This window comes from Balaenoptera ricei, chromosome 9 (genome assembly GCF_028023285.1).
Source record: "Balaenoptera ricei isolate mBalRic1 chromosome 9, mBalRic1.hap2, whole genome shotgun sequence".
Classification (NCBI taxonomy): Eukaryota; Metazoa; Chordata; class Mammalia; order Artiodactyla; family Balaenopteridae; genus Balaenoptera; species Balaenoptera ricei.
Window position 1 is genome coordinate 23,813,179 of NC_082647.1, and position 22,303 is coordinate 23,835,481.

The 22,303-nt window shown below is 60.3% G+C and overlaps 1 protein-coding gene across 3 annotated transcripts in view; it reads right to left on the bottom strand.

Annotated features, from left to right (window-relative positions):
- FLNC (filamin C) overlaps positions 1-22,303 on the bottom strand; it is a 28,266-nt gene that overhangs the window by 5,131 nt on the left and 832 nt on the right. The window contains exons 2-37 of one of the 3 annotated variants that reach the window (XM_059933445.1): positions 17,883-18,131; positions 16,206-16,303; positions 15,904-16,054; positions 15,691-15,809; positions 15,437-15,514; positions 15,070-15,232; positions 14,722-14,922; positions 14,280-14,342; positions 13,163-13,300; positions 12,662-12,788; positions 12,372-12,508; positions 11,947-12,140; positions 11,743-11,856; positions 10,956-11,099; positions 10,605-10,728; positions 10,292-10,452; positions 9,981-10,071; positions 9,723-9,892; positions 9,378-9,495; positions 9,021-9,283; positions 7,665-8,262; positions 6,828-7,001; positions 6,553-6,715; positions 6,136-6,296; positions 5,189-5,356; positions 4,986-5,109; positions 4,279-4,435; positions 4,014-4,203; positions 3,906-3,929; positions 3,542-3,789; positions 2,590-2,689; positions 2,130-2,270; positions 1,733-1,861; positions 1,481-1,654; positions 734-895; positions 408-611 (exon numbers count right to left, since the gene is read on the bottom strand). In XM_059933445.1, coding sequence (XP_059789428.1) covers positions 408-611; positions 734-895; positions 1,481-1,654; positions 1,733-1,861; positions 2,130-2,270; positions 2,590-2,689; positions 3,542-3,789; positions 3,906-3,929; positions 4,014-4,203; positions 4,279-4,435; positions 4,986-5,109; positions 5,189-5,356; positions 6,136-6,296; positions 6,553-6,715; positions 6,828-7,001; positions 7,665-8,262; positions 9,021-9,283; positions 9,378-9,495; positions 9,723-9,892; positions 9,981-10,071; positions 10,292-10,452; positions 10,605-10,728; positions 10,956-11,099; positions 11,743-11,856; positions 11,947-12,140; positions 12,372-12,508; positions 12,662-12,788; positions 13,163-13,300; positions 14,280-14,342; positions 14,722-14,922; positions 15,070-15,232; positions 15,437-15,514; positions 15,691-15,809; positions 15,904-16,054; positions 16,206-16,303; positions 17,883-18,131 — 5,820 coding nt within the window. Of the gene's footprint in view, positions 1-407; positions 612-733; positions 896-1,480; positions 1,862-2,129; positions 2,271-2,589; positions 2,690-3,541; positions 3,790-3,905; positions 3,930-4,013; positions 4,204-4,278; positions 4,436-4,985; positions 5,110-5,188; positions 5,357-6,135; positions 6,297-6,552; positions 6,716-6,827; positions 7,002-7,664; positions 8,263-9,020; positions 9,284-9,377; positions 9,496-9,722; positions 9,893-9,980; positions 10,072-10,291; positions 10,453-10,604; positions 10,729-10,955; positions 11,100-11,742; positions 11,857-11,946; positions 12,141-12,371; positions 12,509-12,661; positions 12,789-13,162; positions 13,301-14,279; positions 14,343-14,721; positions 14,923-15,069; positions 15,233-15,436; positions 15,515-15,690; positions 15,810-15,903; positions 16,055-16,205; positions 16,304-17,882; positions 18,132-22,303 lie in introns of all 3 variants that reach the window. The other 2 variants (XM_059933444.1, XM_059933446.1) reach the window with 2 other exon arrangements.

Sequence of the window (22,303 nt, forward strand, 5' to 3'; positions counted from 1 at the left end):
CACTGCCGTTCTGCTCCCCCCTCCCCAAAGTACAGGCTCCGTCCAGAACAGGCACCCAAGGTGTATCACAACCACTAACAAAAGATGGCTCAGCAGGAGGAGAAGGGGTGAGCCAGGCACTGACCCAGAGGGTCGGGGATAGGTAGTCTGGAAAATTCCTTAAGGCAGGCCTCGGGTTCTAGTGAGCAAGGAAGAGACAAACTCAGTAAAGCTGAGCTTTCTCTGAAACATGGGAGAAGTGACATGGGGACATTCACTCTCCCCAAAGGAGCCCCAGAATGTGAATCTCAGCAGAGACGGCCAGGAAGTTCGGGGAGGAGTGTATGGCCAAGGGGCACAGGGCAGGAAAGGACCAGTCGTCACTGGAGGCACCAGCTGAAATGAGGGGTCTCTGGGGCAAGAAGCACCTGCATTACGAGTGTCCACGATGAACTCCGCCACCTGGAACGTGTGTCCCTCGGACAGGCCCTTGCCCCAGACCCGCACCTTGCTGGCATCCCCGATCTCAGACGGTCCCACCAGGATCTTGAAGGGGCTGTTGGTGACGTGCTTGCCGCTCTTACGCACACTCACCACGTGCTCCCCAACCTCCTTGGGGGTGAAGGAGATGCCTGTTGGGAGGGAGGTCAGGCATGAATGGAGCCCTGGGCATGGCAGTGTTCCTTCGCGGGTGTCCCCGCCTTCCTCCCCCCACCCCCGCCGCCCCGGGCCCCTCCTGTGGCCCCACGCTCACCAATGTGCCGGTTGGGCAGGCGCTTCAGCAGGCAGGGCTCCTCGTTGCCCGAGGGGGCACGGATGCTGGCGGTCAGCAGGCTCAGGTCACTCTCGGTGATCTTCAGTGACACATCCGTGGAGGTGCCCACGTTCAGCTGTGACGTCCTCATCGAGTCATCGCCTGGGGGAGAGTTGGCATGTCAGGCGGTGTGACTCCAGGCAGGCCCTGCCCTCATGGACATCAGGAGACTTCCTGGCAGCCCCGGCTGGACTCGGCAGAGACTGGGGACCACCCAGAGGCACAGAGAGACCAGGGAGAGCGCAGTCTCCATTCACACCCAGCTCCTCTGGGGATGCCCCAGTCCTGAACGGGTTAAATCCCTAATTTACACGAATGTAAATCCTGAGTCACATGATTGTGTGGAACCAAAAAACTAGACTGGGCCAGACAGCCCAGACCCCTTTCCCGCTGTGTGGCTCTGATCAAGTTGCTCAGCCCCTCTGGGCCTACTGCCTTCCTCATCTATCAAAAGGGATTATCAGTACCCTGACTTAAAAGACTCAACAAGATATGTTTTCAGAGGGTGGCTGGATGTTTCTCACCTGCTCTAGAGGATAGAGGGTTCCTTACATTTATCCAAAAATGACCTCTTCCACCTCGAGGGGGCCCTACCCTAATGCCCCGGTGACTTGAACATGCTGGGCTTGCACATCCGTTGTGTGCTGGGGTGTGTGCGGCAGGCTGTGTGCCCACACGTCCACCCACCTGTGATCTTGGCTGTGAAGGGGCTCCCCGGAATGTGCTTGTCGTCAAAGCGCACGATGATGCTGTAGTCTCCAGGCGCCGTGGGCAGGTAGGACACGGTGCAGGTGCCATCCTTGTTGTCCTTGCAGGTGATCTCTGCCTTGGACGGGCCCTCCACGGCCAGGGACAGACCCCCTGTGGGCGGAGGGAGGGCTGAGATCAGAGGTCCTACCCTCACCCCTGCACTGGCTGCCCTCACCCAGCTCCCCTCACCTTCCCCAGCATCCTTGGTGACAATGGTGAAGGTGGCCGGCTTGTTGACCATGCCATGGCTCAGGCCTGGCCCATAGGCACTGACGTGGCGGCTGTTGATGGCATCCACGTAGAACTGCAGGGGGCTCCCTGGGGGTGGTCGGAGAAAGAGGGCTGGGTCAATAGGACAGGAGCTGCCTGAGCCCACCTCGGCCCCCGCACCTCCCCACAGGCTCTCTGCTGAGCCCTGCATCTCTGCCACAGGGGCCTCCCACCAGGGCACCAGACTTCCCAGGCCTCACATGGTGTCTGCACACAGCAGGCGCTCAATAAAGATTTGTTGAAAGAAGGCAGATGAGGATGAAGTCACTATGGGCTCCTCTCAGCCCAGCCAAGCCCAGCCTGGCCCCCGACTCACCAGGGATGTGGTTGCCGTCATACTTGATCCCCATCTGGTGCAGGCCTTTCTCGGTGGGTGCGTACCTCACCGTGATGGTGCCATCCTTGTTGTCAGTGATGCTGGGCCGGGCGGTCTTCCCAGAGGGCATCCGTACCTCCCCTGCCGGGCAGACAGTTAAGTGGGGGACCCCAGTTTCTCCTACCTCAACCCCCTTTGCTGTCCCAGGCTCCCACTCCTGTGTGGTTCTGCTTCTACCCCAGAGGTCAGGCACCAGGAGACAGCCTGGAGCATGAGGATGAGCCCTGACCTGGGAGACAGAAGGCTGGAGTCAGTTCCAGCTCTGCTCAACTTGCTGTGTGACCCTGGGTAGCTTACTTCTCTGCTCTGGGCCCCAGCTTTCATCTCTAAAGAAGGAGCTGGGCCTGGATGCAGGTGTCCTCCCTTTGAGCCCTCATGCCTCAAGGCCCCGGGGCAGTACCTGTGAGCTCCCCTTTCTGCACAGTGAAGGGGATGACCAGGTTGAAGGGTCTCAGCATGGACTCCATGGGCTCCACGGGCACCACTGGCTCCTCTGTGGCCTGTGGCAGGTGAGAGGGAACAGTCATTGGCTGGGGAAGGCCTGGGGAGCTTGGCCTGAGCCATGACTGAAGTCAGAGAAAATGAGCAAAGAAAAAGATGGTTAATGGTGAAACCAGAGGGCAGGAGAGGCACGTCCGCTGCAAGAGAAGAGGTGCCGTGCCCAGCTTGGGGACCCGTCTGCCCAGCCTGACTCCCGCCTGCTCCCCAAGATGACCCCAAAACCATGCCCCAGTCCTGGCCACTGAAGAAGAGAAAGAAGAAATGAAGGAAGAGAAGGAGGGGAGTGAGGTGTGGCCTGGGTGGGAGGTGGCAGTAGCCAGTGTGCAGGGTAGGTAATGGGCCGGTGCAGCTGCAGCAAGTCAGAGGGCTCCTCCACGCGGGGCATGGAGTCACACGCCTGGGAAGCCAGGCGCGGGAGGGCACAGGACGTAGCAAGCCGGTACACGCCAGCTCGAGTGACCACGAGCTGACGCAGAGAATGGCCCAGGGACCTGAAATCCCGGGCTGCCCACGGGGCAGGATGGATATCTTGGGTGCTTTACCCTCTGGAGGGCTTCATCGTCCTGCAGGGCCACCCTGGGGAGATGTACAGGGACAGTGGGCCCGAGGGTCAGAAGGAACACGGCACGTTCCACCAGAGAGAGCTGACCAACCACCAGAGGGGCCAGAAGCAGGGCTGTGCTCACCTCCTGGGTTGGGAGGCTGCAGGGAAAGCAAAGACTTGACTCTGGGGCATTCTGGGTCCCGGATCCATCAGACGTGGGGAGAGGTTCTGGGATCCCCTGCTACCACTAAGAGGGCCCGGCCCACCTCCCCAGCCGCCCTAGTCCCACTGTGGCCGCGGAGCTTACCAGCACGTGGAAGGGACTGTTGGGGACGTGCTCGCCTCCAAAGCGGATGGTGATGACGTACTTGCCCGGCTTGGGCGCTGTGTAGTAGATGTCGAAGGTGCCGTCGTGGTTCTCAACCACATCCACGTCGAGCTCCGCCCCATCCGGCGTGGACACTGTGCACGTCACCTTCCCCTTGCCTGCTGCCTTGGCGTCCACCGTGATCACCGTCTCCTCCCCAATCTGGATGCGGGGGCCCAGGCAGGCACCTGCCACACAGGAATGCCCGGTCAGGGGTCCGCGGGACCTGTGCCCAGCCCCCCGCAGTTCCCAGCTCCCCCACCACCTCAGCCCACAGCAGAAAGAGAGGAGAAGGGGCACTCACCCAGGCCATGGCCTCCAATGGACACTGGAAATGGAGAAGAGTGTAAGCCACGCAGTGCTCAGGTGGGTGGGGAGGGGGAGGGGCAGGGGAGGCGGGGTGAGTGCCCACCTGTGACCAGGCACTTGCTGGCGTCCCCAGTGGGGAGGGCATGGATGCGGAAGGGCGAGTAGGGGATCTCATCGCCGCCATACTTGATGGTGATGGTGTACCGGCCACTCATGTCCGGGAGGTAGGACACGGTGTACGTGCCATCCCCATTATCTCGGATGTTGGCCTTCTTGGGCTTACCCTCAGGGTCCTGGGGGAGGAGCAGAGGTCAAGGCCGGCCTGTGCCCAGAGCCTGACCTGAGAGTGGGGCGGCACATGGACTCACCAGGATCTGGACAGTGAGCAAGCCCTCCCCAGCATCGCGGGCATCAATGGTGAACTCCACAGGCAGGCTGGCAGGGATGCCAGAGGCATTGAGCCCGGGGCCGCTGGCCCGCACCTTGCTGGCATCGTGGGCTGGAAGCACCTTGATCTTGAAGGGGCTTGAGGGGCAGAAGGGACAGACAGTTGGCTCAAGCTCGGGGGCAGAGGGAATCCCATCTCGTTTGGGGTCTGGAGTCCTCCCCACATTCGTGAGCAGGGGAGATGACAACTGGCAGGGAGGAGGGACCAGGTCACAGCCTGAGTCTGGGGGAGGGTCACACAGGTGTGCCCCGACAAAGCCTGAGCATTTCTTCTCCATTCTCCAGGAAGATGCCGTGAACTGTTTAAAGAGGAGGATGCAGGATGCTGCCCTCTCCCACCTTTTTGTAGCTACATGGTGCCTTTTCCCAAGGCACTAATTTTGTAAATTTTGTATCTACATGGGGGGACAGCCCAGCCAGAGGAGAGCCCCTGGGGCTGTGCCACCTCCGGGGTGGAGAAGACAGGCAGGGGGCCCTGAGGAAGAGCGGGATGGGGCAGCAGAGACAGGGTGAGGCGAAGACAAGTAGGAGGGGTGTTTCCAGGGCCCTGCAGTGGCCCTGCAGGTGCGGCCCTGGTGGGCACTCCCCAGAGCTCAGCCCAGCCCAGGAGCCCAAAGCTGGGCCTCACCTGCGTGGCACCTCCTGGTCGGCGTACTTGACAGCTACTGTGTAGGGCCCGTCGGTGGCTGGGGTGTAGTGGACGGTGTGAGTGCCATCTCCATTGTCACGCACCTCCACAGGCTCAGCCACACCTGGGCAAGGGGAGCAGGGTCAGCAAAGCCTCTTGGCACCCTTTCTGCCTCCCTCCACCCTGCCCCAGACATTCCATACCTGTGGGGCTCAGCACGGCCACCTGCAGGGCGGCCCGGCCAGCTTGGCTGCAGTCCACCCTGAAGGTCTGGGGTACCCGGGCCCTGACACCGGCTCCCAGCCCTGGGCCTGAGCACTTCACCTTCCCAGGGTCCACCACATCCTTCACTGGCACCCGGAATGGACTCCCTGCAAGGAGAGGGACATCAGCCCCTACCCCCTGCCCAGGAGGGTCTCCCTGACACCGAGGAACGAGGAGGAGGACGCCTTCCCTGCCTTTGAAATGCCCCAGGGAGACCAGACCAAATGTGCAAAGGCTTAGGGACTTGCTAAGAAAAATGTAAACAAGGAAAAATAAACTTGGCTACTTGGCTACAGACTGCGGCTGGGCAAATCATTTATTTAGACCACAAGCCTGGAAGAAGGCCTTCCTAAATTAGTAAAATGTTAAAAGTGGAGTATTTGTAAAAGAAAATGCATTTTTGCCAGCGTGAAATTAGATGAGGAGAAATGTCCAATTTCAGCAGGCCCGAGTTATGCGATAATTGAAGACATAACCCCGCCCTGCCCACCCCTACCCCTGCCCCTGCCCTGAGCAACTCGGCCACACAGGAGGGCAGGGGGGTTCCTTGCTTTGCAGACAGTGAGAGGGAGAGGGTGTGAGAGGCTGTCCTTGCTGAGCCAGCAACAGAGGCTTGGGCTGTGTCTGAGTGACCGAACCCACGAGGTCTGGTGCTCCAGACAAAGGGCCAAGACACCAGTGCTGGACCTCTGGGAATGAACTGCGCCCACCGCCCTGCCTCTTGGCCATGACTGCAGCACTTGCCTGCTCCACGTCCTCCCTACTGGCTGGGCTCGGGGCTTTCCTGCTCTAGGGATAAGTCCCCACACCTGACTTCCTTCCAGTTTCTCTCTCGCTGAGCAGGCCTCCTGCTGCCCTCCCCGAGTCCCACCGATCCCATGCACACCTGGGATGGGCCGGCCCCCGAAGGTGATGTTGACGTCGTAGTCTCCAGGGGTGAAAGGGATGTACTCCACGGTGCAGCTACCATCCTTGTTGTCCTTGCAGGACATCTTGGCTTCCGACGGGCCCTCAATGGCTAGGCCTAGGCCCCCAGTGCCAGCTCCCCTACAAGATGACACCCCTATATCAGCTCCGCTAGGACCAGTGAGTGGGGATGGAGGAGAAACTGAATGGGGGCTGGGGGCCCAGCTGAGAAGGGACTAGCTACAGGGGCTGGGACACTGGGGGAGGTTTGCACCCTTGACAGGGGATAGGCTGGGGATGAGGCACACACAGAAGGATGAAGGGGGAGGGCAGGTGGCTGGGATCAGGGTGGCCACAGCATCATGGTCAAGGTTAGGAAAGGTGGGGGGAGGAATACCTCGTTTCCACAGTGAAGCGGTTAGCCTTGTTGACCAAGCCACCCTCCAGGCCTGGCCCAAAGGCCCGGACGCGAGTGGGGTCACAGCCCTCAGTCACGCCCACTCGGAAGGGGCTCTTGGGCACAGCTACGTCATCATACAGCACCTCCACCAAATGCACTCCTGGAAGCCAGCCACACGGTGCAAGTCAGGGTGTGCGAGGCCCCTACCTCCCCAACCCCCTGAAAATGCTGGCATCAGATCACCACCGTCCCCGCTCAGCCCAGCCCCTCACCCTCTTCATAGGCCGTGTACTGCACTCGGTAGGTGCCATCCCCGTTGTCTGTCATGTAGGTGTCCGTCTTAGCGCCCGAGGGGTTGAGTACGCGAGCCGTCACGTGGTTCCCACCCGTGGCTGTTAGGGATCTTGCGTCCACAGTGAACTCAGTGGTCACCTCACGCAGGACACCTGGCTCCCAGGAGACGAGAGCTCAGCATAGGTTGGGGGCAGCCTTCACACAGCTGCTCACCCCTGCCCGCCCTCCCTCCCCAACTCCGAGGCCGCCCCTCCTCCCCACCTGCTGCTCCCCAGCCTGAGCCCTGCCACCCCTCGGCCCTGCGAGCTCCGGGCCCCGCCTCCCACTGCCCCTGCCTCCGCTCCCCTCACCACACAGAGACACTCTGTTCACCTGAGTCTCCCCACCAGGCTGTGTGCCCCTTGAGGGCGGGTCTGGGTCTTACGTTCCTCTGCACACCCCCCATGCCTAGCCCAGGGTCTGGCCCCCAGCAGATGGTAACTCACAGTCACCGAACTGAGCTGAACTGTCTCCTGACTCATCACCCTCAACCCCAAAGCTTTCCCTCTGTACCATGGAGAGCAAGGTTCTTAGCTTTCTCAGATCAGCTGATGAAAGTTGCGAATCTCCCCAGGAAAATGCAATTTTGCCACAAGACCAGAGGTGAAGCTCCACGTCCTGCCTTTGGCTTAGGCACCTTCTTCTGGGGTATCTGAGCCCTAAAGACTCAGCACTGCCCCAAAGCCCTCCCTTCACCCCCACCCCAAGCCCTCAGCCCTGCTTCCCTCCCTCCCTGACTGGCGATGTGACCAGCTCCAGGCTCCTCTCTCACTCACCGTGGGGCTCCACACCGGGTCCCGAGACCTTGACTCCACTGGTGTCGACAGCGGGCTGCACGTGGACGCGGGTGGGGAATTTGGGTACAGGGTGCCCGCCATACTTGATGGTAATGGTGTAGGTGCCGGGGAAGGCAGGGCTGTAGGTGATGTGGTAGGTGCCATCGGCATTGTTGTGGATCAGCACCTCGGCCTTGACGCCGGCGTCCGACAGGATCTCGATGGTCAGCTCAGCCTCGCCCGCCTCCGAGCAGTCCACAGTGAAGGTGGCTGCCTCGCCAGCCTTGCCGCGCTCCAGGCCTGGACCACTGGCCCGCACCTTGCTCGGGTCGAACACGGGCCGGATGGTAGCCTTGAAGGGCGAGCCGGGGATGTGGGCTTCGGCGAACAGGATGTTGATGGTGTACTCGCCCGGCTCCGTGGGCAGGTAGCTGACAGCACACGAGCCATCGCCATTGTCCTGGCACTCGATCTTGGCCTCGCAGGGGCCCTCCACGGTCAACCCCAGGCCACCTGTGCCCGCCCCCTTGGTGTCGATGGAGAAGGGCGCTGGTGTGCCTACCAGCCCGCCCTTGAGACCAGGGCCGTAAGCACAAACCTAAAAGAAGGAACGGGTGTGTGGGTTACCTATACCTGACCTCGCCCACGAGGCCTTCATGGCTCTCAAATCAGCTAAGCACTTTCAACTGTAGCAGCTACCACAGGCTGAGTCCTTATAACAATTCCAGGCGAGAAAATGCAGGTAGAGAGATTAAATAATTTGTCCCAGCTGGTGGACCTGGGATTGAAGCCCAGGTCGGATCCAAGGCCAGGCTTTTAATAGCTGAGCTGTCTCGATATAAGCTTTTATATGTAGGATGGATAAACAACAAGGTCCTACTGTATAGCACAGAGCACTATATTCAATAACCTATGACAGGGACTTCCCTGTCCGTCCAGTGGTTAGGACACTGTGCTTCCACTGCAGGGGGCATGGGTTTGATCCCTGGTCGGAGACCTAAGATCCCACATGCTGCTCAGTGCGGCCAAAAAAAAAAAATCCTACGACCAACCATAATGGAAAAGAATATTAAAAAAAAGAATGTACATATATGTATAACTGAATCACTTTGCTGTACAGCAGTAATTAACACAACATTATAAATCAACTATACTTCAATAAAAATACAAAAAACAAAACCAAAAAAAACCTAAGCAGTCTCAAAAGCAGGTCCTGAGGTGGGGGACTGCCTCGGCCCTGGGTCCTTGGTTATGCTCACTCCAGGACATAAGGCCCTCTGGCCTCTGCCCCTGTGACTTACCCAACTTCGCTAGAAGCCCCCAACTCCCAGCTCCCACCAGCCCCTATTTCCTCACCTTGGAGGGGTCAGGGGGCAGGACACCCTCCACGGCGAAGGGGCTGCCAGGCACCGGGTGACCATCGTAGGTGATGTCCACCTTGTAGGGCCCCTCCTCAGGGGGCATGTAGCGCACAGCCTGGGCTTCAGCTCCACCCCCGGGCTCCAGCTTGCAGGGGATTGGTCGTCGGGAGGGTGAGGTCATCCGCACGTCCAGCTGACCCTGACCACCAGCCCCTCGTGTGTTCACAGAAAATGCCTGTTCTTGTCCCACAGCCACCTCTGTGTAGACGGCAAGGGACACCGTGAGCAGAGACTGCAACCCACTGCCCCCCCCAGCTCTCCTCACTCCCAGGGCAGCTCTTGCCCCACTTACTGCTGTTGAGGCCTTGAACTTTGACTTTGCTGAGGTCCAGCGGGGGTGCCACGTTCACCACAAAGGGGCTCTTGGGGACAGGGTCTCCACCATAGGTCACTGTCACTGCCATGTTGCCCTATTGGGTACAACAGGAGGTCAGAACTGGGTGGCTTAGGCACAGCCTGGCAACATGTCTTTGGCCTATGTGGACCAGAGGCTCAGAGGTCCACAGCAAGAGAGGATGGGAGGCAGGAAAGGGCAAGATCTGGGAGGCTAGATGCAGAACGGGCCCTGTGAGACTGAAGGAAGGAGACCCACGACCCCATAGCCGGGACGGCTGGAGCTTGGAGGGGGCGGACACACCTGCTGCACGGCCGTGTACTTGACAGTGTAGGAGTAGTCGTGGTTGTCGATGATTTCAAAGTCTCGCACAGCTTCTCCCTTGGCAGCCCCGGCAAAGTGCACGTCCAGCTTGGCCTTGCCGGCTCCCTTGGTCAGCACCGTGAAGTGAGTGGGCTTCCCAACTTCCACACCTGGGGAGTCACCCCGAGATGGTGGTGAGGGGCTGGCGGCCACCTAGCCCCACCCCCAGCCCAGCCCAGCCCCGACTCAGACACCTACCTGTGCGGTTCAGCCCAGGGCCCTCAGCCTTGACCTTGCTGGCATCATGGGATGGGTCCACCTTGATATGGAAGGGGCTGGCAGGGATCTCCTGGAGGGAGAAAAAGCTTGGTCAGGGTGGACACGAGCAGTCTCTGAAAAAGTGTCCTTTGTTTCCTCTGAGGCACGCTGCCTACACATAGGAAGTGCACGATCAACGGCTGTAGAATTGTCCCCAAACGACTGCCTCTTAAGCTGCTGACTGAGATGTGGGCCGGGGCAGGGTGGGGCGTGCAGCCACCCATGACAACCAAAACCCAAGCGTAGGATACCTGGTTGGCAAACAACACCATGATGGTGTAGCGGCCGGCCCCTGGGGGTGTGTACTTGACTGTGAAGGTGTCATTGTCATTCTTGATGATGTCAAAGTCGATGTCAGCCTCTGCAGGGCCCACCACGCCAGGGGCGCACTTGATGCCAATGCTCACATCGCCTGAGGGGAGGCAGGCACGAGGCCATGAGTGGGGGGCTCAACAACCTCCTGCACTTGACCAGTCCCACTACAGCTGGGACCAGGTGGAGGGTACCAGCACCTCCCACCCAGACCCCGCCCGGCCCCGCCCCACTCCCTGGTCCTCAGCGCACCTTGCCCCGCCTCGCTGCAGTCCACCGTGAAGTAGGTGGGCTCATTAGCCTTGAGGCCTGTCTTCTCCACGCCAGGGCCATACACCTTCACCCGCTCAGGGTGACTGCCCTCTCCCACATTTACCTAGGGGAAGAGTCGATGGTCAGCATGGTGCCCCTCCCTCAAGGTCTATCCCCTTCCCCAGCACTTCCAAGCCCAGCCTTAGCAGGACCAGTCTTAGCATCTTCGCAGGGGCCTTGAGGTGGGGAGCGATGACAGGGCCCAGGTACAACCAACATCTCCTGTGTGAGGCTCTGCCCTCCCTCTGGGGCCCCTGGCAGTGGGCACGGGGCAGGGAGCAAAGGACATACCCGGAAGGGGCTCTTGGGGACGTTGACGCCTCCCCAGGAGATGATGATGGTGTGCTTAATGGGCTTGGAGGGCACGTAGGAGCAGCGGAAGGTACCATCGCCGTTCGGGATGACCTTGATATCAATGGAGCAGCCCTCTGCGTCCTGTGGGCATCACCCAAAGCAAGGTTCTTGGAGTACCCCGGCCTCCTAGAGCACCAGCGCCCTCTGCTGGCCGTGGGCCATCCTCCTTACCCACCGCCAACCCACTCACAGGCCCCGCCCAGCCACAGACCTCAGACCAGGAGAGTCTAGTGCCACGAGCTCTGGTGGCCAGGGCGCACCCTGGGAACAGGGAGGCCAGGCTCTAGGCCATCTATGTGGCCTGGTCTCACAGCCTAGGTCTCTGAAATGTGTTGTCAGGGGAAAGGCTCAGCTAAATCAACGTTCCTAAAATTGAATAAATAACCTTTTAAAGAAGAATCATCCTCTTGGACCCAAGAACATATTCATTAACCTCTAGGGGTCAGTGGACACCATCGTGAGAAACTCAGCTGGGAAACCAATGTCTTACTCAGTCAAATCATCTTTCAATTGCAAATTATTCGTACAAAAATATACATTTGGTAAAATATGTTTTTAAGATTATCATCAATAAGAAAACACAAAACTTTAAATTTTCCATAGTTCTAATGGATCCATGAGAATCAGTCCTGTGATGCCTGGAGGCCCCTTTCTCTAACTTGCCCCACCCTCCCAGGGTCGCTGCTACAGCGGCGAGGGGCACAGAGATGGGGCAACACCCCACCTGGGCATAGAGCTTCAGGTCTCCCTTGCCAGCAGCACGGGCATCAATGGTGAACTCTGCTGGCTTGTCCACGATGCAGCCAGTGGGCTCCAGGCCTGGTCCAAAGGCCTTCACCTGCGCAGGGGCAAGAGCGGAGGGCTGGGTTGGGGACTGGAGGAGGGCCAGTTCACCTTGCCCCAGGCCCGCGGGAGCTGGGACCCCCACCTTGTCCGGGAAGCAGTCGGGTGGAGCTGGCTGGATGTGGGCAATGAAGGGCGAGTCTCGAATGTCCTCATCGTCGCAGATGACGTGCACGGCGTACTCCCCTGGTTCTGTGGGCCAGTACCGCACGTCGCAGGAGCCATCTCCCTTGTCATCACACTCGATCTTGGCCTGTGAAGGCCCCTCAATGGAGAAGCCTAGGTGAAAGATGGGGAGGGTCAGAGGGCACAAGAAGCAACTTGGACACTCAGGCAGGTCCCCGGGGCATCACTCTCCCAGCGTCACCACCCCGATCACCCCACGTCCCATCTCCCAGTCTCATCTCAACACTCGCTAGCACTCCCACCTCCTGACCCCAGTCACTCCCCAGTGTCCTTCTATCACACCACTCCCCCGCATTCCCACCTATCACCACCCCAGCCACTTACCCAGCGTCCCCACCTCCGTGCCAATGGCCTCCACCACAAAGTCGGCTGACTTGCCCACCTGGCCAGTTTCCAAGCCGGGACCCCAGGCCCGCACCTTCTGCACTCCTGCCTCTGGGCTCACCTGCACCTCAAAGGGGCTGGGCAAAGAGGGAGCTGGTGTCCACGCTGGGAGCTGCCCCCACCAGAGGTCCTCCTCCCCCTCCCTTCCCTCAGAGTCCCAGGCAGCCCACCTCCCTCTCCCACCCTTTGAGGGCCCAGACCTGGAGGCACGGGGGCCGCATGGTGCTTACCTGCGGGGAATGGCATAGCCGCCCCATGTGATGGTCACCGCGTACTTGCCAGGCACCACGGGGTAGTACTCGCACTCGAACACACCGTCCCCAGCCTCCCGCACCTTCACCGGCTCCTCTGTGCCTTCTGAGGAGGTGTGGGAAGTGGGGGGGGGGGGGGTCAATGCTCTGCGAGTCCCAGCTGCTCAGTCCCCTCAAGGACCCTTGGGACCCAGGCCCAGCCTGAGGATAGTGCTGCTAGCAGGCACTGTGTAGTAGGCACTGTGTAACAGCCCAGGGCAGCACACCGAGAGAGCAGCATTCCCAGCTTGCACACTGGGAGATGGAGACAGAGGTCAGACAATGTGCCTAAGGTCCCAGGGAGCCTCTGGTCAGTGTCTCTTTGGAGCCCCCCAGGGGGGCATGGTGCTGACCGTCACTGCCCTCAGGGGCTCAGAACCACTGGCTGTATTTCCTCCCTGTGCCCCGACTCCCACCACGGCCCTGGGCCCTGGCACTCACTTGGTCCCTTGACTGTGACCTTGAGCTCCCCGCTGCCAGCACCCTTGGTGAACACCTTGAAGTCAGCCACCTCTTTGACACGCACACCCTTGGGCTGCAGGCCCCGCCCAGAGGCGCGGCAGGCGTTGGGGTTACAGGCTGGGAGGGAGAAGAGAGGCGATGCTGGGGGCGCCGAGAGGCCCTAGACAGAGCCTCAGCCCTCACCTCTCATCCCCCACCTCGCTGTGCACAGTCCTCCTGACGCCCCCCAGGCACAGGCCATGGCCTCATGCAACCCTCCCCCGTGCTCCCTGGTGCCCCCGACACAACTAGGGCTGCCGAGAGCCATGCTGGGCAGGGAGCTGGCCACGGTGCCCCCAGCCCCCCTCATCAGGCTGCTCACAAGAAACCCTTCCCACTGGGCTCCTCGGAGTCAGTGTCGCTTGGGACAAAGGCAGGGCAGAGCCTGAGCAGAGACTGGAGCAAAGAGAGACAGGAAAGGGCCTTTCACCTACCCCAAGCCACCCACCTAGAGCCATCTGAGCCTTCCCAGAGCCAACACAGCAGCTTCAGGAACTAAGTCATGCCACAAAACACTCAGCAACACCATGGAACAAGAGATACGCATATAACGGGAAGCCTGCCACAGATCACAGGCGATGCACGGAAGTCAGCCTGCCACAGGACACTGCTAGTGGCAATGAACCCAGACTTTGCCACCGAACACAGGCCAAAGAACGGTGATCTCAGCCTGCCACGGAACCCATAAAATGGCATGGAACCCACGGGCTGCCACCAAACAGGCAACGACATATAACCCAGGCCTGCCACAGAACACAGACAATGGCAGAGAATCCAGGTACGGCCACAGAACAGGCAACGGCACGGAACCCGGAGCCTGCCGTGGAACACAGGCAATGGCACGGAACGGAGGTCTTATATCACGGAAATCATCAGGCAAGTGGCAAAGAAACTAGATCTGCCACAGAACATAGGCAAAGGCGCGGAACTCGGGGCCTGTCACAGAATGCCACGGAAGGGGGGTCGATTCCACACTGCTTGGGCCATGCCACACAGCACAGGTGAGGCCAGTCAGCTATGGCCATGCCCGGCCCCGCCTCCACTGGAGTGTACTAACGTGGCGCCACTCTCTTGGCCTGGTGGACGATGGGCACGGAGGGGGCGAGCGGCGGCAGGGCCTCTGAATGGCAGAGAGAGGACCAAGTGGGGGGGTCACTGCTTGAGGGCCTGGTGTACAGGTGCTCACGTAAATGCCCCCCACCCACGTGGCCCTGTCGCTTCCCCCTCACCCCTTCCACAGCAGCCCCTGTCTGGTATCCTTCACTGTGGCCTCCTGAGCCTCCTGGGGGCAGGGGATGGACAGACGAGCTCTCGAGAGCCCCACCCCTTGGCTCGCTCTTCTGCCCATTTTAAGCCTTCAGATGGCTCCCCACCCACCCCTGGATGTAGTGCATCATTTCCCGTAAATCCTCAGACTCGGAATTTGGAATTCGGTGGCAACGCTCTCTGTGTCTTGGCGTCGGGGAGGGGGATCATGTGGATGGGTGGAGGGCCTTTACCTTCTGCCACGTGGACAGGGAAAGGGCTGCGGGTGATGGGGGCACCGGCGAAGGCCACGTGCACCGTGTGGGGCCCCTCCATCACAGGCCTGTATGTGCAGCGGAACGTGCTGTCGCCCTTGTCCTCCAGGGCCACCTCCACTGTGTCCCGCCGGCCCTGCGGGTCCACGATCACCACGGCAACATCACCAGTGCCGGCCCCTGTCGTGACAACAGCCATCAGCCCTCATTCTGCTTGGGGCTCCCTCACCCTGAGACCACTGCCCTCTGGCTGGGACTCTGACCCAGGCCCCTGCATACGCCCCATGCCCAGTCAGGGGGTGTCAGGTGTAAGGGGGCCGTCCTCACCCGCGGTGTAGATGTCAAAGTAGGTGGGTTTGTTGGCTACGTTGCCCACGGGCTCCAGACCAGGACCACGGGCTGATACCTTGTTGGCATCCCCCAGGGCCATGCCCACGTTCACCTCAAAGGGGCTGCGTTCGATGTTCTGGCCAGCAAAGAGTACGGTCACCTGGGGGTCAGAGGCCAAAGGTAAGCTTTTAGAGGAGAGCAGCTCTGAGAGGGGGTGGAGGAGCAGAGCAGAGCCAAGGAGGGTGGGAGGCGGGTGGCCGGTGCACGGGGGTGGGGTGGGGTGCGAGCCAAGACAGGGGTCCATGCAGCCAGAGCCAAGGATGTGAATGGAATGGGGAAGACGGGGGCGCCTATAGGGAGATACCTTGTGCAAGCCGGCGACCTTGGGCACGTAGGAGACAGCGTAGGTGCGGTCCTTGTCGTTGTTGGGAACCACCTTTGCCTATTGGGAAGGGAAAAGATTGGCAGTCAGAGACCCTCCGGAGCCCACAGCTCCTGCAGCCCCCATGGTGAGGCGTTCCCCGTCTCCAGCATAGAGGGTAGCTCTGGCAGCCATCTCCAGGCCATTCCGGTTGTTGGCCTGTGGTCTCTGTCCAATCCCCAGTGGCCTCTCCATACCTCCTCGGTGTGGCCCTCGGGGTCCTCAATGTAGACCAGCACCTCGCCCACGCCAGCATCCACTGTCTGCACGGTGAAGTGCGCGGGCTGCAGCACGGTGTTGCCCTGGGGCTCGATGCCTGAGGGGCAGAAGGCAGAGCCAGAGAGTTTAGGGAGATCCATCCTAGCCTGTGCCCAGCTGCCCGGGGAGGGCTGTTAGGGCTCAATACATACCAGGTCCGTAGGCAATGGCCTTCTTGGGGTTCAGCTGCTTGGAGCGAACAGGGGCACCAGGTTTGAGTTTGGCCTTGGGGAACTGGGACAGGTAGGTCATGACAGAATGCTCATCCACGTTGGGGTCCACAATCTCCTCGGGAGCAATCACCTGCCATGAGGAGGAAGGGAGTTAGAGGATGCCCTCCTTAGCCAGGAACCCTGGTTCTCACCCACATCCTGACCAGGTATCCTTATAGACCCAACTCCACCCTTGGCCCTCCGGCCCCTTTACTCTCCCACCGCCCCGCCCGCCAGTGTACCTGGGGCACCCCGAGCCAGTCGTCCGCCTGCTGCATGGCCTCCCGGGCGTTCTCCACAGGCTGGTTGGGGTCCCAGGCCTCCCAGTCAGGGCAGAGGCCTGGAGAGATGGCGGAGGGAGTCGATGATTAGGGGAAGCAGTCAGCCAGCATGCAGAGCATTTGCTCATCCAATCCCCTCACAGGCTGTGGGTTCACACTCCCTCCCATGCAGCCCTAGGCCCCTGACCAGCCAGGTTCCTGCTGACCCCCGGTGTTATGGCCCATCAGCTGGGATGCCCATCGCTGTTTAGAGCACGGCAGCCCTCCCTAGCACCAACAATGAGGGCTTTCTGCCCCGGCTGACGCAGCCTGGCACCAGCCCTGCCAGCCGGCCTCCTGCCTACCAGGCCCCAGCACTGACCCTGAACACCAAACCCCTGTGAGGGCATCCCTCGCAGACCTCTCCTGCCTCATCCCAGCTGCCTCCGGGTGGACAGTCCCTGTCCCACATATGCTTCTGACCCATCGCCTCGAAGGTCTCCTCACAGCTGCCCTGAAGCCCTAGGTCTCCAAGCACTTCCCACAACAGCCTCAGAGAATAAGACTCTCTCTCCTTCCTGACTTCCCCCTTGGGGAAATGGAGGCACTGAAGGGCCTGTTTGGAGAGGATGAGTTCTTCTCTCTGGCCACCCAGAACCCAGCCCTTCTAATGGGAGGAATGCTGAGGCGGCTGCAGGTCACTCCTGGGAAGGGGTGCAGGGGTTAGGGTGTGCTTGGTCCAAGCCAGAGCCGGAGAAGGAGGGCGCTGCTCACTGGCGGGGAGAGGGCCGGCTCAAAGGCTGGAATCCATGACTGGCCAGAACAGCTGAGCTCATTGCTGGCAGCCGCACCAGCCGTGGGCAATGGCTCAGCAGCTGGGAATGCTTCCCAAGTGGCCAGTGCCCCCGCCTCCCACCCCCTGCTCCCTGGCTGACCCCAGGCTGGGGGAGGATTCACCCAAGGGGACATGGCTCCCCAAAGGCAGAGCTGACCGATAGGGGTGGAGAAGACCTATCTTCTCAGGAGATGAGAGTCAGAAAGGGAGCCGTACGTTGGGTACGGCTCTCACCTGTGATGCCTCAGTCTTCTCATGGGCCCTCAGCTGCCCCCACCTGAGCAGGCCAGGGCTTACATCGAGAGAGGGCAGGGCTGGGTCACCTGCCACTGGGCAGTGTCACACCAGCCTCAGCCCACATCATCCTGGGCTTCAACCCCTTCTCAAAGCTGTCCCAGGGGCTCACAAAGAACAGCCTTCTCTGGGTCTAAGTCCTGGCCTTCTTTGGAAAGCCAAAGTCCCACCACATTTGCTTTCTGCTGGCTGAGCAGAAATGACACCCATGTGGCAAAGTAGGAAACAGGGAGTTGAGGCCCTGGGCTCTGGTTCAGTTCTGCCACAGATAAGCTGTGTGATCTCGGACAAGTCACTGGCCTTCTCTGAACTCCAGTGTCCTTGCCTGTAAAACCTTTTCCTGCCACTGCAGGATCTGGCAACTCATCAGGAAGGGTCTAACTCCAGCAGTGATTCTCAGCTGGGGCAGGGGGTCCTGATCCCCCAACCCTGAGACATGCGTTCTGACAAACACAAGCCTCGGCATCACCAGCTCGTCCCAGCTCCCCTTCCGGGCTCAAGGGTCCATGGTGTGCTGCCGGCCCACTTACCAGGGGCACAGTTGTCCACCAGGGCGCCCAGAGCTTTGCCATCCTGCCAGTCACGGTTGAAGTTGGTGATGGGCAGCTGGGGCACCTTGTTCTGGATCCAGCCGAGTAGACGCTGCTTGGGTGTCTGCTTTCGGGCATCTTCATCGTCCTCATCCTCCCACATGGGCATGGAGATGGAGTAGTGCAGGATCAGTGTCCAGATCAGGCCCAGGATCAGCTTCAGGTTCCCATCTACGATAGCCTTGCTGTCTGCAGAGGGGAGAGGCAATCTGGGCTCAGGAGGGCGCCACTTCTAGCACAGTGCCCTCCCCGCCCCCGCCCAGCTCCTGAGGCTGCTGCTTGAGCGCTGGGTCAGGCCTCCTTCTTCTGGAACCTACTCCTTCTCTGACTACCAAATTCTCCATCCTGTGAGGCCCGGCCCTTGATGGAGCCCTCCTCTCCCTTCAGAATGAGGCTGCCTCCCAATGTGTTCCTTCAGCGTAGTTTCACCTCTTTCACGGCACCTGTGCGAGCCTCCTAGCAGGCCACAGGCATCCATGCAGTTATGCAAGACTGTGAGCCTCTCAGGGGCAGACACTGTTTTGTTTCGTTTCCTTTCTTTTTTTTTTTTAAACAGTTTTAATGAGGTATGCTTGATGTACAATAAACTACGTATTAGAAAGTACAACTGGGTAAGTTTTGACAACATGTATATACCCACAAAGCCATCACCACAAATCAAGATAATAAACATATCCACCCCTCCTCAAAGTTTCCTTTCCTTTGTGATCCATCACTCCTGCCCCTCCTGGTCTATCCTTCCCAGGCAACAACTGATCTGCTCTTGGTCGCTATAGATTAGTCTGCATTTTCTAGAGTTTTCTATGAATAGAATCATACAGTATATACTTCTTTTGTCTGCCTTCTTTCCCTCTAGATACTGTATTTTATGTCTGCTCAGAGCCTAGAACTTAGTAGAATCTCAATAAATACTGGTTGAATGAATGAATATTTTAAAAACTGAAGTTGGAGAGGAGTGGGACCAACGTGGTTCCAGCCAAATTCTACTCTGAACGCTGTAAAAGGTTTTTGGAACAAAGTTCTTGGAGGAGGGGGTGGGTACAGTGCACATTCTGTTAAGGCTTGAAAATCATGTTTTCAAATGATAGGGACCAGTAAGATTTCACAAGAGCCGGGGGGGGAGTGTTACCCATGTGGACTCAAGTCTCAGGAGCTGAGGCTCTCGACCCATCCCCTCCTTTGAGGAATACTATGGACCAGAACTGGTACCCCGAGATTTTGGGGGCCTAGTTCCCTTTTAACAGCCAGAGAGAAATATCCAGGAGCCAGGAGTGGCCTGGAGTATAGATCATTGGAAACCAGCTTACTTGTAAAGGACAATGCAGGCCTGAAATCCATCAGCTTCCCTGAGCACTGCTTTTAGGAGGTTGGGAGGGGGTGGAAGACTCAGCCTTGTTTACTGGTGTTGCCCAAGAGATGGGAAAGGGTGGAGCTTGAGGTGCCCCCTTACGTATCTTTTCCTGCCCCCCCACCAGATCTTGGGGGATGGCCTTTGGAGGGTAAGGCCTGGGGAACCCCAGTATCGCCCCCTCAACCTGATCCCAGGAGGGGAATCTCAGTCTCTCTGTCTCTCTGGCCTCAGGCTCTGGTCCCCTTGGCTCCGCCACCCTTTCACTGATTCATCCTTCCTTCCCCAGCAGCTCCCCAGGCCCGCCCCCTCTACCCCTGGCTCCACTGCAGCACAATGGTTTGGCAGCTTGCAGATTCCATGACACACTCACTCCCAGCCTCCTGGTGCTTTGGTGCGGTCTCTCTCAAACACACACAGGCCCACAACACTTTCACACAGTCTTGACACCCAGGGCCTCACAGCCTCTCACAACCCTGACAGCCTCCAAAGCTGGTGCTCGCATGCCCAGAGTGCTACTTGCAAACTGCAGCCAGATCTCTGGGAGGGAGGCCTTGAGGCTGCTGGGGCGGGGGGTACGGGGAGCGGGGGCGTCCATCCCATCTGCCGCAGGGAGAGGTTTCTCCCCAGCAACTGGCCCTGGGCCAGACAGCAAGTGGTCCTGGTCGGCAGGAGAGGGGTGGGCCCGGAGTCCCACTCTGGGAGCAGTGACCTTCTTCTCCCTCCTCCCCCTCAGAGGCCAGGCAGAGGAGGGGAGCTCTGCTCAGGCCAGGTTCCCTCCTTCCCACCCCAATGGGGATGCCACCAAAGGGCTGGGAGGAGCCCCAGAGCCAGTCCCTGAGGCCACCCCAGGACTCGAGTGGAGGGGGAGAAGAGAGGGCCCAGCGAGGGAGGTGCCGGGACAGCTGCTGCCCCCTCCAGCCCCTCCCTCGGTGGTTGGCTCCAGGAGAAGGAATAGCAACTGGGGAACAGCTGCGGGACAGAGCTGCCTCACAGGCCTCTTTGTTCGGAGGGGTTGAGGGGCTGGTGGGGTAAGGAGGCCACACAGCTCCTTCCACCCCGGCTGAGTACCCCTACCTCCTTCAGGGGGACCGCTCAACCCCCAGCTCCCGCCCCACTCCTAGAAAAGGATGTGGGGAGCCGTTCTGACCTCCTCCCAGGTGCCCAGATGCTCAGCTTCAGTCCTGAGACGATGCCCAGAGACGGCCCCCGCCCCAGCCCCTTCCTACCACTTAGCGGGACAGAGGAAACTAGAGGAAGCACGATGCCCGCCTGGCGGGGAACCACCCCTTACACCTTCTCCGGGTTGGGCAGCCCCTGCCGCCTGTGCCCCCTCCCATCCAGCCTCAGCCTCAGCCTCAGGCCCAGCAGCTGAATTGCTGACAGCTTATCTCATCGGGTGGCGGGAGCGAGCCACTTGGCCCAAATGGGGAACAATTCCCTGCAGGGATGGGAAAGGAGGGCTCCCTCCCGCCCCCAAACCAGCTTTTGCTTCTTCCCCCTCTGTTCTGAGCCAGCCTCTCCACGCACAGCTGAGCCAAAGGGGCCGGAGCCAGGCACCACCATGGGGGAGGGGAGAGGTGTGCTCTCAGGAAGGACGAGGCCTGGAGAGGGGCCGAGCGCCCCGCAGCGGGGAGGGGAGGGGAAGGCTGAGCCATTTCCTACGAAGTCTTGGTGAGGCCCCAGGCTCTCTCTCCCCTCGAGACCCCACCTGGGACCGTCAGTCCAGTCGGTGAAATCCCAGCTGCTGGGGGCTGACAGGCCCAGGGCTGACTCCTCTCTGACCCCGGCCCCCCGCAACCCCACGCGCTCTCAAGCAGCCCTCACTCCCACTACACACACCAGGGCCCCTCCCCACGCCCTGTCCTCAGGCTTGTCCTTCTGGAAAGCTCAGAGACATCTGCTGTGTCACAGCGGCAGGGCTATTTCCAGGCCAGAGCGGGTGGGGTGGGGGGCAGTATTGGGGCAGGAGGGGGTAAGGCCTAGAGAGGGGACTGGCCAGGGCAAAGGGCCCCGGACTGAGCTCAGCTGCTAATTCCGGAGGCCTAGAGATGCCCCGAGGGAGAGTGGAGGTGGACAGACCTTCCATCACCTGAAGAAGTCCCTGGGGCAGCCTGGGGGGCACCGGACGCCCTGTGAAACTCCCCTCCTGCGGCCCTGGGGTGCACCCCGCCAAGGGGCCCTTTCCTGTAAATCCCATCGGGGCTCTTAGGAGCTCGCCACAGGGGTAGGGCTCTGCCCCAGGCCCCCGGCCTGCAGGGATGACGGCAGGGCTGTGAGGGGAGGGCCAGCTCCTACCCTCTCAGAGCCCATCCCGGGTTCCCCAGCTCCCAAGCCTGGGGTGCCTCCCCACCCCCACCCAGCGCTGACACACCTTCCAAATCTGGTTACACTCAATGACTTCCTCCCTTTTTCAGGCCTTCCCTTCCTCCCCTCAGCCCAGACCATTTGAGCTGCAGCCAATCGGGGCTTAGGGGGTGGGCGGGGGCCGGGCGTGGACCGAGGGAGCCCCCTCCCCGGCCGGCTGAAGCTGGTGGAGGACAGGCAGGGGTTAAGGCTCTCGGAGCTCGCTCAGAGCCTTTTTAGGTTTCCGAGGCTGGGCCCTGCCGGCCCTGGCCCCTGGGCCTGAACCCAGCTGCCGAGAACATATGCCCGCGGGGGACCCGGGCCCCGCGCCCGCCCGGCCACCAGCTCTCCCCCTGCTCCCTGGGATCGGGCAGCGATTGGGACCCGCCTTCAGCCGCTCCTCCCCGGTGGAGGTGCTGGGAGGCTGGGAAGCCATTTGCTTTGTTTGGGGGGAGGTGCCCCCGGGAATCAGTAATGGGCATTGGCCCTGTCCTCTCAAGCCTGGGCTGGGGGTGCGGGTGGCAGGAAAGGGGACGAAGGGGAGAGGCGGGTTGGTGAGAGTGTGCGAGGGAGGCTGAAGCTGGAGGGCTCAGAAACTGTCGGGTCTGGACTCCCCCGGGGCCCCCTCGGGATGCCAGCCGACCAGAGAGGGGTGCGAAGGCAGGAC